Genomic DNA, 15,811 nt, shown 5'->3' with positions numbered 1-15,811 from the left:
ATCAGTAAGTGCTTCCTTTGCGCCTGTCCCTTGCCCATTGTTGGCGAGGAATGAGCCGGCCTTCCTGGTGGGGGAAAAAAAAAATATCCTGTGGAGCTGTTCTAAAGAGACCTGGCCTTTTCAGCCAAGTGTAAGGCCTGTGTTGCTAGTCATGTCGCCGGCCACGGCGGCTGCGTGCAGAGGGGGCGGGGAGGCCGTGAGCTGCAAGGCCGTGTCCCTGGGAGCACGGGGCGGGGCAGCCCCCGGGCCGGCGGGGCAGCCCCCGGGCCGGCGGGGCAGCCCCCGGGCCGGCGGGGCAGCGCCTGCGCCCCGCGCTCCGTCACCCGCGGCGCTGCTGACGCGGCGGGGGCGGCGCTGCGGCCGCAGGGACCCGCGGCGAGCGCGCTGAGGGCTCCGGGCGGCGGCCCCCGCGGCCCTCCCGTCCCCTGGCGCTATCCTGCGAGGGGAAGCGGCGGCTCGTCGGCCGGCGCCCGTGGCGGGGGAGGAAGGGCTCGCCGAGCCGCCGCCCGGCTGAGGAGCTGCCCGGCCGCCCGGCCCGGGCCGTGGTCGGCGGCGCTTCGCTCGCAGCCTCCTGGAGCCCGCAGAGCCTTCAGCCGGCCCTTGGAAGGGCCCGGCCCTCCGGCTGAGGTGGGTGCTGAGCCGCGGGGCTGAGCAGGCAGCTGCTGGGAGGGATGCGCCCCGCGTCCTGTTCCTGCCTCGTGTAACCCGATCCTTTCCACTAAGTATGAAAAGAGTATCATTTGGTTCGTTTTTTCCTGCCGTATAGTGTTTACATTGCTGCAAACAGGAGTATTGCTGCTTTGTTTTCTTTATTTGATTATTCTGCAGCACCCTTGGTCACCCAGTTTGTTCTTCCTGCTGCTGTCTGCGACTCTGGCTCCTCGCTCCTGTTGTCAGTTTAATAGGGGTTTTAACTTAATTAAAGCTTGTAGCAGATGAAGTGCAAGTGTATCGGTTTTTATTTTTAAATACTGTTTTGAAAGTGACGCGAAGAAGTTGAGGATTGAACTGGCCAGTTGTCATTGTTGCCTTTTTTGTTTCACCGTGGACATCTTCTCAATGTTAGGTTTCTCTGGGTGCTGCCAAATGTGTGGATCAGCAAATGTCTTTTATGTTATACTCTGTGGGGTTTTTTGCTAAATATTTCTGTGATGTATTTACTTTCCAAATTATTATAAGGCCCACATGGATACTTTGCTAGTAACACAGTAGGCATGAGTTGGTATCGCCAAAATTTCCTAAACTTGTGAAAAGGGAAAGTGGAACATTATCTTCCTTTTTATTTTACAGTACTTTTTTTTGTAGTATTTATTAAGTTTTCTATATTATATGTGTAGGAACTACATATTTCTTGAACTATTTTTAATAGAGTTCATGCTTTAGGGGAAGGAAGAAATTAACAGATGTATTTCTCTTTGGTAGTTAATATGTAATAAATAACCAGTTGGATATGTCAGCAAGGTTTTATCAGACCTCAGACTTAAGCCAGTAAATTGTCTCACTTAAAGCAGTATAATTCATGAATATGGTATTTCAGTCTCAGTTTAAATTGAACTGCCCAGCTTTTCATGGAGTTTTGTTCCTCAATAGATAGTATTTGTTTGTGCTGTCTTAGTGTCGGCTAATTAGAAATTGTATACTCAGTATTGCAGAGAAAGAAAACATGGCAAGCATTGCTGTTAGAAAGAAAGAAGTGACTAGAGATCTAGACCACTGTGATATCCCGTACTATGTTTCTGAATTTGTGGAAAGAGAACTTGGAAGTGACTATGATTCCCTGGGGAAGCTAGACAGCCTGATTGAAAAGCTATCTGAAAACAAAAAGCACTTAGAAGAACAGGTAAGCATCTTTCTGTTTCTTTTTTTTTTTCTTCTTCTGAACATGTATGACTGATTGAGAATATGAAACTAAATGAAATGTATCAGTATCTCAAATGGTACTGCTCTACACAGTGCAGTGGATTTATGTCTGCCTTGATACATCTCTGTCAATGCAGGTACTTACAGTTTCTTCAGAAGTCCCTAAAAGAATTCAGAATGCCTTAAAGAATGCAGAAGATTCCAAAAAGTCTCTGAGTCAGCTTCTAGAGGAAGAAACTGTTCTGTCTGAGTCCATCAATAGCCACTTGCTGGAAGCTCAGCCATGGATGGAGGATCTCGATGTGCTGATAGGTCAGGTAGAAGAGATCGAGCGACACCTGACCTACCTCGAGTGGATTTCTCGCATAGAAGAGCTGAGGTAGTTTCTGAGTACTGTATGTATGTTCTGAGACTGGTGACCTGGTTTATCCTGTTATTAAAATATTTTCAATTCAAAAAAGTTTTGTCTTTACTTCTCAATATAAAAATTAATCTTTTCTGTTGTCATTAATAAATATTTGGCCTTGTCTTTTTTGTGTTTTATAGTGATAGCATTCAGCAATATCTGCTGACCAACAATGTTCCAGAGGCAGCCAGTACTCTAGCATTCATGGCAGAACTGGATATTAAACTTCAGGAGTCATCTTGTTCTCATCTTCTTGCTTTTGTGAGAGCCACTGTTAAATTCTGGCATAAAATCCTTAAGGACAAATTGACAAGGTAAGAGAGATACTGTGACTCTCTCATCTTTATGTTGTACTGTCAGTTGATGTCCAAGTGATTATTTTGTGTTGCAGTGACTTTGAGGAGGTGCTGACACAGCTCCGCTGGCCCTTTGTGGGGCCACCTCAGTCCCAGGCATTTGGCCTTGCTGCACCAGCCAATGCTTCTGAGGTGTACAACAGCTTGGAGATGCTGTTCTGTCAGCTTCTGAAACTGCAAACCTCGTATCCTTTTAAATTCTTGCAGTGTATTTTAGCAAGAATGAAAACTGTTAGAGATGTACATTCTCAAGGAGAATTATTTAAAATTTTATTCTCTCTAAAGACAGAATATAATTTATGTTACTTTGTATTAACACTAGAATGTTGTGGGGATTTGGGGAGTTTTTTGGGTGTGTGGGGTTTTTTTTGTTTGTTTGTTTGTTTGTTTGAGGTTTTTTTGGCATTTAGAAAATGCCAAGTGCCAAAGTGTCCTTTTTGTCAGTAGCAACATTTAACTCCAAGTCATCAGATCCAGTGCTGTCATGGTAGCTGACAGTTCAGGTTGCATGAGAATTTGGCCTTACACTGTTTGGAACAATTACCCATACATGTTAATGAAAAAATGGTGATGTGTGTTTTATTAGACACAGTTAATGCTTTTCCTTTTAAAGCCTTACGTGAATTAAGCTTTAATCACTTTAATATGTCCCACCCCAGAAGGAAAAAAAGGGAAAACTAAATATACATGTCTTGGAAGAAGACTACAAAAAGGGGAGACTGCAGGAGGATTTCTGTTTTGCATCAGTCATAGTCTGCCTTTGAGGTTGCTCAGAGGGCACTGCTGCTCATTCTGTTCCTGATTTTTATGAATTAAATAATTCACAAAAAATCAGTTAAAACTCAAGTTCAGCTAAGCCTTTGTGTGTGTGTGTGTGTGACTGTGGCTGCCTTTTTTTTTTTTTTTTTAATCACACAGTGGAAAGATGCAAGGCCATTGTACACAATCCTGAGTTGGTAACAATTTTGGTTTGGCAGAGTGGCTCACTTAAATCTATTACATGAAAATGGGAAATCATGTGTTGAATTTATTAATCCCAGGAGTATTTATCCTCCTTTAACAAATATGAATAACTGTGTCCCTTGAACAGCCACTGTGTTTGTTTCTGACAATGGTGGTTTGATGGGTTCTTACAAGTTTCCTAAATCAAACAGACTTAAGGGACATGTATTGTCATTGAATAAATAATCCCTAAAGGCCTGAGTTATATTTAGTATTACATAAAGTGGAATATTTTGAGTATCTTTTATAAGGAATTGTATTGTTTTCATAATACTGCCTTCGGTCAATGGTGTAGAATTAAGCAGTGTTCATTTTTATAAGCCCATTCTATTGAAAAGATTATGCTGGGGTAATTCAAGACTTATGTGCATCCTTGACTGTCAAACTTAGAGATGAGCTGTTAACCAAACCTAAACAATTGCCAGAAAAGTACCCTTTACCCCCTTCACCACCAGTCGTCCTTCCCATACAGATCATGCTGAATCCTCTTCAGAAAAGATTCAAGTATCATTTCACTGGAAATAAACAAACCAATGTTCTTAACAAGGTATGGGAGAAAGTGGTTTGACATTTCTGACATTTCTAAATTGCTTTGTAAACAACCTCTAGATTGCTTTGTTTAAATTGTATAGATTTCACATTCTCCAAAATTAGGATTCTTCAAAACTGTGCAGTTCTTGTGCCTACCTAAGTGTGGACAGACATTGAGATAGCACTTGGAGACCTTTCAGAGACACAGGCATTTTCTCTGGGTGAGGCAATATTTTTCCCTTGCCCAGATCCTTCATAAAGCATCATTACAATCTTAGACTGACTCCCATCTGTTCACAGGTTTTGATTAATTTCTTCTGTCTTGTTGCAAATGGTTTTGCACTGTTCTGTATTTCTTGAGCTCAAAGGCTGTGACTTTGATTTTTGGCACTGTGTTTTGCTACCTTCATGTAACTGAAAATGTTGGATATGAAATGCAATTAGTCCAAAGTACTGTTAAATAGTTCTTTTTTTTAATGGATTGAGTTTTTAAATTGATATAAACCAAGAGATGCTGAGTTTATCAGTTGGAAACTGACTCACTTTTTCTGTGAATTGCCTTGAAAGACTGAGGATTTTTGTCTGAGTATTACCATTGGAATGGGTATCATTGCATTAATGCCACTGCAACACCTGGAGCAGAGTGTGAGAGCTGTTTTGTAACAGTCCTGTTGCACAAGTCTGCTTATGATCACCGTCATGTGTAAATCTAAATACATTTGCAATCTTGACAGATGCTGCTACAGAGCTTTTTAAAATACTGTGGTGTATGTTAGTGGGAAAGAGGTATTTTAGATATGAACAATATTTTTTAAGAGCAAATGGAAAATTTATGTTCAAGACATTGAATTTGCAAACAATAGGTGAACAACTATTTTAAAAAGAAGAACTTGTTAAGAAAAGTTTACAGGGAATCTAGTGTCAGGTCAGAAAGATATTTCAACAGGGCATTGCTGACATTTGGGTTGGGTTTTTGGATTAGGTTTTGGGGTTTTATTGTTTAGTAATTACTTGGATAACACAATAAAGAAAATATCAATGTAAAATATTTAAAAGACAGCAACCTGGACAGGATTAACAGTATTTCAGAGACTCAGAGTTCACAATGACCTTGCCCAGCTGGGGAAGGACTGTCAAAAAAACCAAGCAACCCAAGCATGATAAAATTAATGAGACAAGTGAAAATGAATGCAGAGGTGAGAAACAGACACACAAAATGTGAGTGCACCTCAACAGAAGGTTCTTTAGCTGTCGGGAGTGAGGAAACTGGAAATGCTTCCAGTTGCACTAACACTGAAAGAAGTGTTCATCAAAACCTGCAGCCCATATTTTTAGCTGTGGAAACTTGAAAAAGCTTTAAGGCATTAAAATGTGAAATGAGAAGGTGATAGATTCCCCACTTCTAGGGAGAAGGTGGGGCTGAGGTTAGGTACCATAACAATAAGAGCAGAGCTTTTCTCAGGAGCATATCCTTCTTGTTGTACCAAGATATAAGGGCCACACAGGAGAACAGGAAGAAGTATATGAAGCAGGAAAAGGCTCTCACATGAGTGAGAAAGCAGTAGAGAAAGGGGAAATAAAAATTGAACTTTTGCTTGAGAAACACAATATTTGGTACATTTAAGACAATGAAAATCTAGAAATATTTTTTGACAATGCTTTTGTATAAATGAGAGTTAAGTAAAACACAGTGAAAGACTTGTGTGACCTGAGATCAAGGGAAGGCAGGGAAAGAGAGTTGTATTTTCAGAAACTTGTCCTAAAATACTAGTAGCCCTTGAATAAATGTATGGATGCATTTAATAATTTATTTTCTTTTTTAAATAAGCCTGAGTGGTATTTAACACAAGTACTTATGTGGATTGGAAATCATTCAAAGTTCCTTGATGACAAAATCCAGCCAATACTGGACAAGGCAGGATCTTCAGTGAATGCTGGGGTAAGTAATTAAATGGTTTTTATATGTGAATGTAAATATCTGAGTGAATATAGCTTCTGACAGATATTTGGCCCATTTCCACTGAAACGTGTACGTGGTGAGACTTAGTCTAGTAGCAGTTTCTTGTGTACATGTTTGCACATGTCAGTACTTCCTGTCTCTGACATTCACTTCTTTCCTTTCCAAAGCTTGAATTCTCTCGTGCTCTTGTAATGCTGATTTTGGAGAAGTTGGCTGCTGATATTCCCTGCCTGTTGTATGATGATACACTCTTCTGTCACCTCGTGGATGAGGTACTTCTGTTTGAGAGAGAGTTATACAGCGTTCATGGTTATCTCAGCAGCTTTCCCAGTTGTATGCATATTCTGTCAGAAGAGTCCTGCTTCCAAAGGTGGCTAACAGTGGAAAAAAAATGTAAGACTTCCAGTGCATTTTGTTGGCCTTTAAATTGCAGAGTCAGAAAGTATGTGTCTGCTTACACAGCTACCCTTCTTAAATAGGCTAAGTCACTTGGACAGGGCTACTACCAAAAACAAATGTGTTTTTATGCTCTGTAATTATTCTGAATAAAAATTGATTTGGCTTCAAAAGTGCCTCTGTATTTTGTGGGACTCTTGCCCCTAAGCTGGATGCAATCAAGTGGGCTTATTTTTAGACAAATGTTATGTGTGTGCAGACAGAGATGGACTTTAAATTGAAATAAGGGCAAGGTATTAGTTTTTGAGAAATGAAGAAGAAATATACTGCAAAGGAGCAAACCAGCTATTATAAAACAAAACCAACTCCCAATCAATTCTGACATTTAACTCTGTTAACAGTGTTGCAAATGCAGATACATTGAAGCTGGTTTTGTTGGAAACTAGTTGTCAGTAGCTTTTATGAACGAAAAATGCAGAATTTAACTTACTAGAGATAAGGCCTTTATGTTAGTATATTTTAGAGGGGCTTTTAGAGGGGATTTTTTTTTCAAAGTAAAAACTCAAATGTTTTTTGCATCTCAGTTGCTCTTCAGAAAATGGACTCTATGCTTTCATCAGAGGCTGCATGGATATCACAGTACAAAGATATCACTGATGTAGATGAAATGAAAGTTCCAGACTGTGCTGAAACCTTTATGACTCTCTTGTTAGTTATAACAGGTAATTATATCTATGGGCATTGCTCTTGTTTGTAATGAACAGCAAAAACCCTTCAGCTAACATATTTCTTTACTAAATAGTTTACTAAATATTCATTGTCAGCAGTAGTCACCAAATAATCTTGCAAAGTTGTGATGTTTGCTGTTTAATAAAAACTTTCTGTTCATTTTGTATCTTGGATACTAACTCATGCATGAATAATCTTGACCTAGTTACATGTTTGCAAAATAATAGTTAAAAATACACATTTGATATTTACCGTATTCTCTCATAGTTGGCAGAATATAATTTGCTGTAATTCAGTAATAAACCCTTTTGAATCCATGACAGTTCAGAAGCTATTAAGTAACTTGTCTTACATGAGAGCAGGTGTGTTTTCAGGAGACCATTGCATCTTCAATGGCTTTGTGTGAGGACGCTTTAGGGGCCATGCTGGAGGGTGTGGTATTACCACATATTGCTTCAAGTGTTAGAATACAAACTGCTGTGGAATCAGGACAGGGAAGAAAGTTGTTGCACGTTTAGCTTTTGCATGAGCAATTTCTCTGAAAACATTGAAATATCAGCTGTTTTAAATACTGACATTTAAATACTGACTATATGATGTTCTCATAGGCATGAGGTGGTGCATGTACGTACCTGATGCTTGCGATGTTTCTTTTTGAAAAGCTTTTATTTAGTGTTGGAAAGCCTAAAAACATTTTATTAATGTCTTTCCAGACAGGTATAAGAATCTTCCAACAGCTTCCAGAAAACTGCAGTTCCTGGGCCTACAGAAGGAGTTAGTTGATGATTTCAGGATACGATTAACTCAAGTAATGAAGGAAGAGACAAGAGCTTCCTTAGGATTCCGATACTGTGCAATCCTTAATGCTGTTAACTACATAGCAACAGTGTTGGCAGACTGGGCTGACAATGTCGTAAGTAAATATTCTTCTTTAGGAAAAAAGTATTTTAAAATGGACTTGGGATGTTTGTTTCATAACAAACATTTTATTTTCAGCACTTTTTAGGTATATTCAGGAGAATTACTGAAAAAGTAGAATGAGATATAAATTCGGATTTAGTAAAATATGTATAAATAAGGACAGGTTATTGTTTAAGGTCTAAGCTGCCAATTATAAACTTTCTAGGGAAATGCAGAGAGAGCCTGGGAAATGGGATAATCTGAAGAGATAAAAAAAACTTGCCTCTTTTACATGGTTTTATTGTAAAAAAAAAGTGAATTGGTTTTGGAGATCTCTGAACCAGAGCAGTAGCCTTTGCCTGGTGCTTGAACTGCTCCCATGGCAGGAGAGCTTAAACAGATCCCATGTGTGTATCTGTGTTGCAACACAGTTCAGGTGTGGCCCAGAAAGGGCGCTCACTGATAACTGGGAATTAGTGACTGCTGGACAACAGCCTGGTGGCAGCACGGCCTAGGGCAGAATTTCAGCTTTTCTACAGCTATTGGTGCTGAAGGTCAAAAAACCTGTTACACATGGAGTGTGCAGAATAAGGCATTGTGTGGGCTGTGGTCAGCCTCCAAATTCTTACTGTCTTCACAGGAAGCTGTGGCTCTAGCAGGGGATAGTCTTGACTTGATAGGACAGCAGCCTTCATGTTGCAAAACTGCATCTATTACAGTGTCTTGATCTGCTTAAAAGCAAAATCAACAAGCTGTTACCGCAATGTCGCATTGATCTCAATAAAGTAAATTAATTTTCTTGCTGTTGTCAGCACAGTAAATTTATGATTCAATGAATAATCATTGCTAAAAAATTAAAGTTTACTTTTGCAAATCTTAAAGAGGCCAAAGTAGGGTTTTTTAAAAACATGCTGCTGTCAATTTGGAAATATCTTTTCAGTGGTTTTTTTTAGATCTTTTACCTTTACCTATCTGCTGTTGTATCTGAAACCTGTATCAGTTCCATCACTAGGATTAAACCACCATGTTCTGTTTTTCACTAAATCAGGACCACAGGGAAGGATAAGAAAGTGTTTTTAAAATCTTAAATTTTTAACTTTATAAATGTGCCAGAGGAGAGTGTTTTCTACAAATGTGTCTAACAAAGTACCAGTGAAAAGTTCAAGGAGTAAGATTATTTTCTGTGGTGTTTCTCTCTGGTTTTGTTTGCCTAGTTCTTCTTGCAGCTGCAGCAGGCCGAGCTAGAGGTTCGTGCAGAAAGTGACACCATGAGCCAGCTCCAGCTGGGACAGCTGGCGTCCATGGAGAGCTCTGTCTTTGATGACATGATCAACCTCCTGGAGCGCCTGAAGCATGACATGCTGACACGACAAGTAGATCATGTCTTCAGAGAGGTCAAAGATGCTGCAAAGCTGTACAAAAAAGAGAGGTGATTCTCTTTATTTAATCTCTTTGCATATTACAGTATTATTTCCTGTTAAAAATATTGAGGTAAGTAAAGGCAAGAATAGACAATAGGCAGTATTTTTTTTTTCTGGAGTAGGAAAGCTGCAGGGTAAGAAGTTCTGGAAAATTATCTTTATTCTTACCTGGGGACAATTGTTATGCTATGTTTTCTAAAGTAGTTCCACAATTAGTGGATGTATTAGTTAAAAACCCTAGGAAAGATTCTGGATCGTTCTAGTTTTCTATTTTGAGCAGGAATTATTTTCTTCATAGTCGTATTGAAGATTTTATGCAAAATGGCCTGTCATGACTGTTCTGTCTTCACAGACTCCTAGGGCTTCTTGAATATTTTCTTCTGAGTAGAATTTATGAAGTACTTAATAAAAGGAAGAGAACTCAGTGATTTTCAGATTAGATGGGGTTCCCTAGAATGACATGTTCAGAGATTTATAACTAAAGCATGAGTTTAATATTAAATGAAATTCAAACGCAGCATTGGACTGATAACTTTTAGATTAGAAATGGGAAAAGATTGTCTCTGAAACATTGTAAATGGGTAAGATTTTTTTTTCAAGGGTAATTTTAACTTCAGGTGTTGTAATATGAATAATTTCATTCTAATGACTGCAGTGCAATTGTTTCTTTTAGGTGGTTGTCTTTACCCTCTCAAGCAGAGCAAGCAGTGATGTCTTTGTCAAGCTCGGCGTGCCCAATGCTGCAGACACTGCGAGACCGTTTGCTGCAACTGGAGCAGCAACTCTGCCACTCACTGTTTAAAGTTTTCTGGCAAATGCTTGCAGAGAAAGTGGATCTGTACATCTATCAGGAAGTGGGTATCAGTGTGACCTGTGCAATGCTATGTAGGTGTCAGTGACTGGCTTAAACAGCAGATGCACCTCTTTGTGTTTGTAGATCATTATGGCAAATCATTTCAATGAAGGAGGAGCAGCACAACTCCAGTTCGACATGAATCGGAATTTGTTCCCCCTATTTTCACACTACTGCAAGAGGCCAGAAAATTACTTCAAGCAGTAAGTAGGCAAACTTCTGATCTACTGGAATTTCAAAAGTGTCCAGAGAAATACAAGCGTTCTACTTAAAACCAAGATTTTTTTCACAGTTAGTTTTGACCCACACTTTAAATGTGTGGATCATTTGAATGTGTCTGATATTTTCAACTAGGAAAGTTGATTCTGCAGCAACAGAATGTGGCATGTGTCTTGGAGTATTTTGTGTAGTCAGGATGTCTAGATAAAATTATGGAAGGAATATTAATAGCACAAACCTCTGAAACTGGGACCTAAGAAACTGGTCAAAGATACGGTTACAACACAACAAACTTTACTGTTAGGAGGACTACTTTAAACTATTTTCCTCCTCAGGATTGCCTTGTGAGGCAGTCTAGTTGCTGTCAGGGATGAGAAGGTGCTACTTTCTTTTTTGGTTAGTCTATTTCACTAGCCCAGAATGTCCTAAATAGTCCAGCATCACAATTCTCAGCTAACTGGGGCTGAATTCTGAATATTTTTAAACCAACATGGAGCAAGGAAGGGTCTTTTGTTACACTTAAATTTGTGCTGCTTACATTAATCCATGTAACTTTTCCTCTAGCATAAAAGAAGCCTGCATTATCCTGAACCTGAATATTGGCTCTGCCTTGCTTCTGAAGGATGTCCTACAGTCAGCTTCAGAAAATGAACCATTAAAGCCAAGCCAGCCATCTGCAACAGCAGCACTGAATGAACTTGGAGTTTATAAACTGGCTCAAAGGGATGTTGAGATTCTTCTCAGTTTGAGAGCTAGTTGGCCAAATACAGGAAAATAAAGACTTCTTCAGAAATGGTTAATAACTTGGTCTAGATTACTTATTCCAAGCAAAAGCAAAGCAAATATCTTGTAATATACTTATTTGTTTCATTTCTGTATGCTGAGAGATTGTTTTAATCTAATCTTATGCCTTATTCTATACAGTTCAAAGAAAAAATTCAAAATGCTACTGACTTGGTGTTGAACTGTGCAGATCTTATTTTCCATGGTCACCTTGCCATTGCATCTGGGAGCCAAAACTGTTAATCTCTAATGAATAGTCTGCTTTGTCTGCATCATTCTAAGGAACACAGAGTATTTACAGTGTAAATGCATTTTTGTACAACGTGGGCTAATGTTCCCTATGAACTGGTCAGTCTTCAGTTAAACACAGATGTTTTACATCTCCAAATTCCAGGTAATGGATGTTCTGTATTAAAATGTATATCGTCAATGCCGAAGGAAGGAATGCGTCACGGTTTTTCTTCATACAAATTAAGATAGTCTTTTACAGAAAAAACAATCACCTAATTTTTTTAAAAAAGTTTCTCCTTTTAAATTGCATATTGTGTGCTAAGTTTGAAAATACCACTTGGAAGCGCTACCTGCATTTAAATGTGGACATTTGTCATAACTTCTTGAAGTTGTTTTTTCCTTAAAAATACCCGAAAACCAAAACGCAGCACAAGCCCAAAAACCAACTTAATTTTATTCAGTGCTAATGAACCAACAGGTAACAATCCTTTACTGTAAACTATAACCTGAAGGAGGAAACTCCAAAATACTATTTCAGTTGTAAAAGAGATCTCTACTCTTTTTTTTAACCATCGAATTATATTAAGAACGGCAATTCTTAACTATATTCCTTCCAGTGCCTGCTGGACATCAACACATTCTTGTCATTTGTCCTTTTCAGCTGATTGCTCCACTGAAGGGCAGGGAAAATGAGAAAAAGAGAAAAGAGAGTATTGCTTAAAGTCGACTCTTCACAGCTGACAAACCAGAAGAAAAATTGGGGAAGATGCCTGCTTTTAATATATATAGCAGACGACTGGTCAAACTAATACACAGACCAGCTCTCCAGCATCTTTTTCTTCCTAAGACAGAAAAAGAAAATCTCTAGTTAGATAATGAGGATACTTAGTTCATTACCTTTCAGCAATTGCAACAGTTACTAAAAAATTGCTCCTAGAACCATACCTTGACTATGAGGAATTATTTGAACTCTGAACCTATTTCATCTCCAGCTGTGATACCATCCCTGACAAAGAAGACAACAGGGTCTCACAGTTCCACATTTCTATATCAGTATTTTAACCTCTGGGCTGCCTGATGACCTTCACTCTGAACTGAGGGTACCATGAGAGGATCCTGAAACTGAGGTGGTGAAGGGCATGGAGTTTGGTGCACCTTACGGCAAGACAAGGTCAGGCAGTAACTGACCTTTTTTTTTTTATTCTTGCATTACAAAGTGACACAGTCAAGCTTAAACTAGCAATTAAACTATCTGTTAATTATGCAGCTTTGTAAATAAAAAATAAATCTCAGCAAAATATCTCCTACGCATATGTACCCCCCTCCCAAAAAAAAAAAGAAAAAAACAAAACAAAACAAAAAAAAAACAAAAAAAAAAAAAAAAAAAAAAAAAAAAAAACCAAAAAAACCAAACCAACACCACAATTTCAATTAAACTTACATTCCTTTCTTGAAAACATCCAGTGTGATCTCCACATCATCTTCTAGCTCCAAATCCTCAGTGCTCAGTCCCAAAGTTTTAAGGGCTAAAGTTAACAAAAGAGAATTTCTTATGTGAGTCTTTGGAAAGACAGATTTAAAGTTAAAGGTGCCTCGATGTAACAGAAGGTAAACGTATGTAGCATAACAACATATAACTTAAGTGTAGGAAACTTAACCACATGTAACTTTTTTCAACTTTCCAAGTTCCAGGTCGTGTGGGCAGCTGTGCAGGTAATTTTAAAGCATACAGATGGGCCACTTTGAAACTATTTTAATAATTCTGTGCAAGCAAACAGTTTGGTGTGCCCCGGGGTGCAGGTGGACGCACCTTCCCTGTACTGCGCTGGCCTGATGTAGCCCTGGCCTAGGACATCCAGCAGGCCGAACATGGCGTCCACGTTGGCCTCGTCCATGAGGAACGGGTACTCGCCCTCGGCTCGTCTCCCAGCCTTTACCCGCTCCAGCACCTGGATCAGGAACTCGCGTGGCCGTTCTGCAACGAGGTCACAGTGCCCGCGGGCACCGGGCCCTCAGCCGGGGAGCGGAGGCCGCGCAGCCCCGCTGCCCCCGCTGCCGCCCCGCTCTCGGCGGGGCCGGGCCTGCGCGCACCGGGGCGGTGGAAGAGCAGCAGCGCTCCGAGGCGGTGCAGCAGCTCGGGCAGCCGGTGCCGCCGCAGGTACTCGCGGCTCTGCTCCTCGCCCGCCGCCATCCCGCGGTGCCGGGGCGGCGTGAGGCGGCAGCGGGGCCGGCGGCGGGAGCTGAGCGGGCACGGGGCGGGAGAAGGGCGAGCAGAGGAGCCCGCAGCGGCTCCTGCCGCGGGACGCTCCGCTGGGGCGACCGGGAAAGGGGAAGGAAAAATGGACTTCCCTGGAAGTCGTCACGTTAGCACCGGAACAGCCACGCCTCGCTCCCCGCTGGGTCCCGGTTCGCGCTGGTTCGTGGGGAAAGCAAATGACACGCTGTACTTTATAACACATATGCAGGTGTTGAGGGCCTGTTAGTCTGGAGAAGACTAATGATATCCCCTCTCAATGCATATAAATATCTCAAAGACTGGTGCCAAGAGGATAGGTCGAACTCTTTTCAGTGGTGCCAGCGACAGGACGGGTAGCATTGGCCGTGAAACGAAACACAAGAAGTTCCACCTCAACATGAGAACTTCATTGCACTGAGGGTGGCAGAGCACCGGAACAGGCTGCCCAGGGCGGTCGCGGAGTCTCCGTCTCTGGAGACATTCCAAACCCGCCTGGATGCGCTCCCGTGTCACCTGCAGCAGGTGACCCTGCCTGGGCCCGGGGCGGGCCGGGATCATCTCCAGGGGTCCCTCCCAGCCCTGAGGGTTCTGTGATTCTGTGTTCTCACCTCCAGCCACGTCTCCTTCCGCCGGCGGTACCACCTTCTTCACCTCCCACCGCTCCCAGGCACAGCCCTGGTTCATCCCCGCGGTGTGAGGGGCTGCCGGGATGTTCGCCGTGTTCTACACCCGTAGGAGGTGCAAAACCAGTGGCCAGCAACTGAGAGTAAGAGAGTTTACATTTTAAAAGCATTATTGAATCTTGCAACATAGCCAGTGCAAACAGAGAAAAGACATCAAAGAGGCTTTTTACAGTACTACCTACTGCTAATAGGAGAACCATAATCAAGTAAAGCGTCCCACTGAAGAAAAAAAAAAATTAAGGAAATCTACAAGGATATAACTATCTGCCATCAAATAAAATCAGACAATGATAAATGAGCATATAGTAAAGAAGAATAGTATTCCTGTGAAAAGTCTAGCGCTAAATATATTTAACTATTTGCCAAAACTAAAATATCCCAAGACATTAATAGAATTCACTTAATTTTTTCTTAGATAAAGTGGGAGAAAGGCAGCATCCAAAGCTGCAGAGATTGTACAGCCATGTGCTGTCTGTATTCTCTGTTATTTTAAACCAACTATGCTACCTGCTTTTAGTCTCATTTAGGGTTAGAGGAACTGTAGGTTTCTAACAGTTGCCTCTTACGACAGTTGCCAGGCAGTGATGGAAACCTCCTTTTCCTGAGTAAAACTCATAATTACTCAGTCCATTCCTGCATTTGTCTTTCTATGCCTTTCTGCAGAGTTTGCAAAGCATTAGCAAAAATTTTTCCTAAAAAAGAGCCATAAGAGAAAGTGTAGATTGAAATGTGGAGAAGTACAAACAGGAGAAGAGCTGGTCAGCAGAGGAGAAATAAAGATGTGGAAAATGCATTCTTGGAAATGAGAACCTAAGGATAGGAAGATTGACAGGAAAAGAAGGAGCAAGTGAAATACTGGTAGGTAGGTAGGTAGGTAGGTAGGTAGGTAGGTAGGTAGGTAGGTAGGTCGGTAGGTCGGTGTTTGGGTCAAAGAAACCAGCATTTGGCAAAAGATGTTTCTCCTTTAGTAGTCAACAAAGATAACCAGTATGAAATACATATTAAGGCAAAAAAATTAAGAATAAGCACAGGAATTACAGGTTTAAGTGTGTCTCCCTGAGGAATGGTTCAAAAAAAAAAAAAAATCACTAAACAGAACAAATCCCAGTTTGTTTTACAACTGGAAATGTATTTTTAAAAATTCTATTTCACTATTAGGGAAGCACAATTTATTTACTTGAAAAAATATTCTGATGATGAATCATGTATTTATTATTTACCTAATAAATTATTATCCTCAGTTCA

At 40.7% G+C, this 15,811-nt stretch overlaps 2 protein-coding genes and 1 long non-coding RNA gene across 6 annotated transcripts; 2 read left to right on the top strand and 1 right to left on the bottom strand.

The window, feature by feature from the left end:
• Positions 1-396: 396 nt before the first annotated feature.
• RINT1 (RAD50 interactor 1) lies at positions 397-11,857 on the top strand. Its single transcript, XM_053942063.1, has 14 exons — positions 397-627; positions 1,645-1,840; positions 1,998-2,239; positions 2,407-2,580; positions 2,658-2,807; positions 4,015-4,171; positions 5,984-6,094; positions 6,283-6,508; positions 7,096-7,233; positions 7,954-8,153; positions 9,355-9,569; positions 10,235-10,415; positions 10,499-10,617; positions 11,198-11,857. The coding sequence occupies exons 2-14, from the start codon at positions 1,664-1,666 to the stop codon at positions 11,409-11,411; spliced, it is 2,304 nt and encodes a 767-aa protein (XP_053798038.1). The 5' UTR covers positions 397-627; positions 1,645-1,663; the 3' UTR covers positions 11,412-11,857.
• EFCAB10 (EF-hand calcium binding domain 10) lies at positions 9,465-14,204 on the bottom strand. Of its 3 annotated transcripts, XM_053942064.1 has the most exons (5): positions 13,739-14,204; positions 13,458-13,622; positions 13,089-13,173; positions 12,593-12,653; positions 12,490-12,511 (listed from the first exon to the last, which is right to left on the bottom strand). In XM_053942064.1, the coding sequence occupies exons 1-4, from the start codon at positions 13,836-13,838 to the stop codon at positions 12,608-12,610; spliced, it is 396 nt and encodes a 131-aa protein (XP_053798039.1). In that variant the 5' UTR covers positions 13,839-14,204; the 3' UTR covers positions 12,490-12,511; positions 12,593-12,607. The 3 variants fall into 3 exon arrangements, with proteins under 3 accessions (XP_053798042.1, XP_053798040.1, XP_053798039.1); XM_053942067.1 differs by lacking the exons at positions 12,490-12,511; positions 12,593-12,653 and adding an exon at positions 9,465-9,552; XM_053942065.1 differs by lacking the exons at positions 12,490-12,511; positions 12,593-12,653 and adding an exon at positions 12,086-12,489 and having other exon boundaries at positions 13,739-14,199.
• On the top strand, positions 13,719-14,864 carry LOC128787717 (uncharacterized). Of its 2 annotated transcripts, XR_008430815.1 has the most exons (3): positions 13,719-13,805; positions 14,217-14,405; positions 14,498-14,864. It is a non-coding gene; the product is annotated as an uncharacterized LOC128787717 (long non-coding RNA). The 2 variants fall into 2 exon arrangements; XR_008430814.1 differs by lacking the exon at positions 14,217-14,405 and having other exon boundaries at positions 13,722-13,805.
• Positions 14,865-15,811: the final 947 nt, after the last annotated feature.

Source organism: Vidua chalybeata, chromosome 5 (assembly GCF_026979565.1).
Source record: "Vidua chalybeata isolate OUT-0048 chromosome 5, bVidCha1 merged haplotype, whole genome shotgun sequence".
Lineage (NCBI taxonomy): Eukaryota > Metazoa > Chordata > Aves > Passeriformes > Viduidae > Vidua > Vidua chalybeata.
Note: the sequence above shows the minus strand (reverse complement) of the source record. Positions and strands in the feature narration are given on the sequence as shown.

Coding starts and splice junctions, on each gene's coding strand:
- RINT1 (XM_053942063.1), top strand. CDS start 1,664: ATGGCAAGCATTGCTGTTAGAAAGAAAGAAGTGACTAGAGATCTAGAC. Junction 6,509..7,095: donor GCTAACAGTGGAAAAAAAAT/GTAAGACTTCCA, acceptor TTTGCATCTCAG/TTGCTCTTCAGAAAATGGAC. Junction 9,570..10,234: donor AAGCTGTACAAAAAAGAGAG/GTGATTCTCTTT, acceptor TGTTTCTTTTAG/GTGGTTGTCTTTACCCTCTC.
- EFCAB10 (XM_053942064.1), bottom strand. CDS start 13,838: ATGGCGGCGGGCGAGGAGCAGAGCCGCGAGTACCTGCGGCGGCACCGG. Junction 13,623..13,738: donor GCTGCTCTTCCACCGCCCCG/GTGCGCGCAGGC, acceptor ACCTCGTTGCAG/AACGGCCACGCGAGTTCCTG. Junction 12,654..13,088: donor GATGTTTTCAAGAAAGGAAT/GTAAGTTTAATT, acceptor CTTCTTTGTCAG/GGATGGTATCACAGCTGGAG.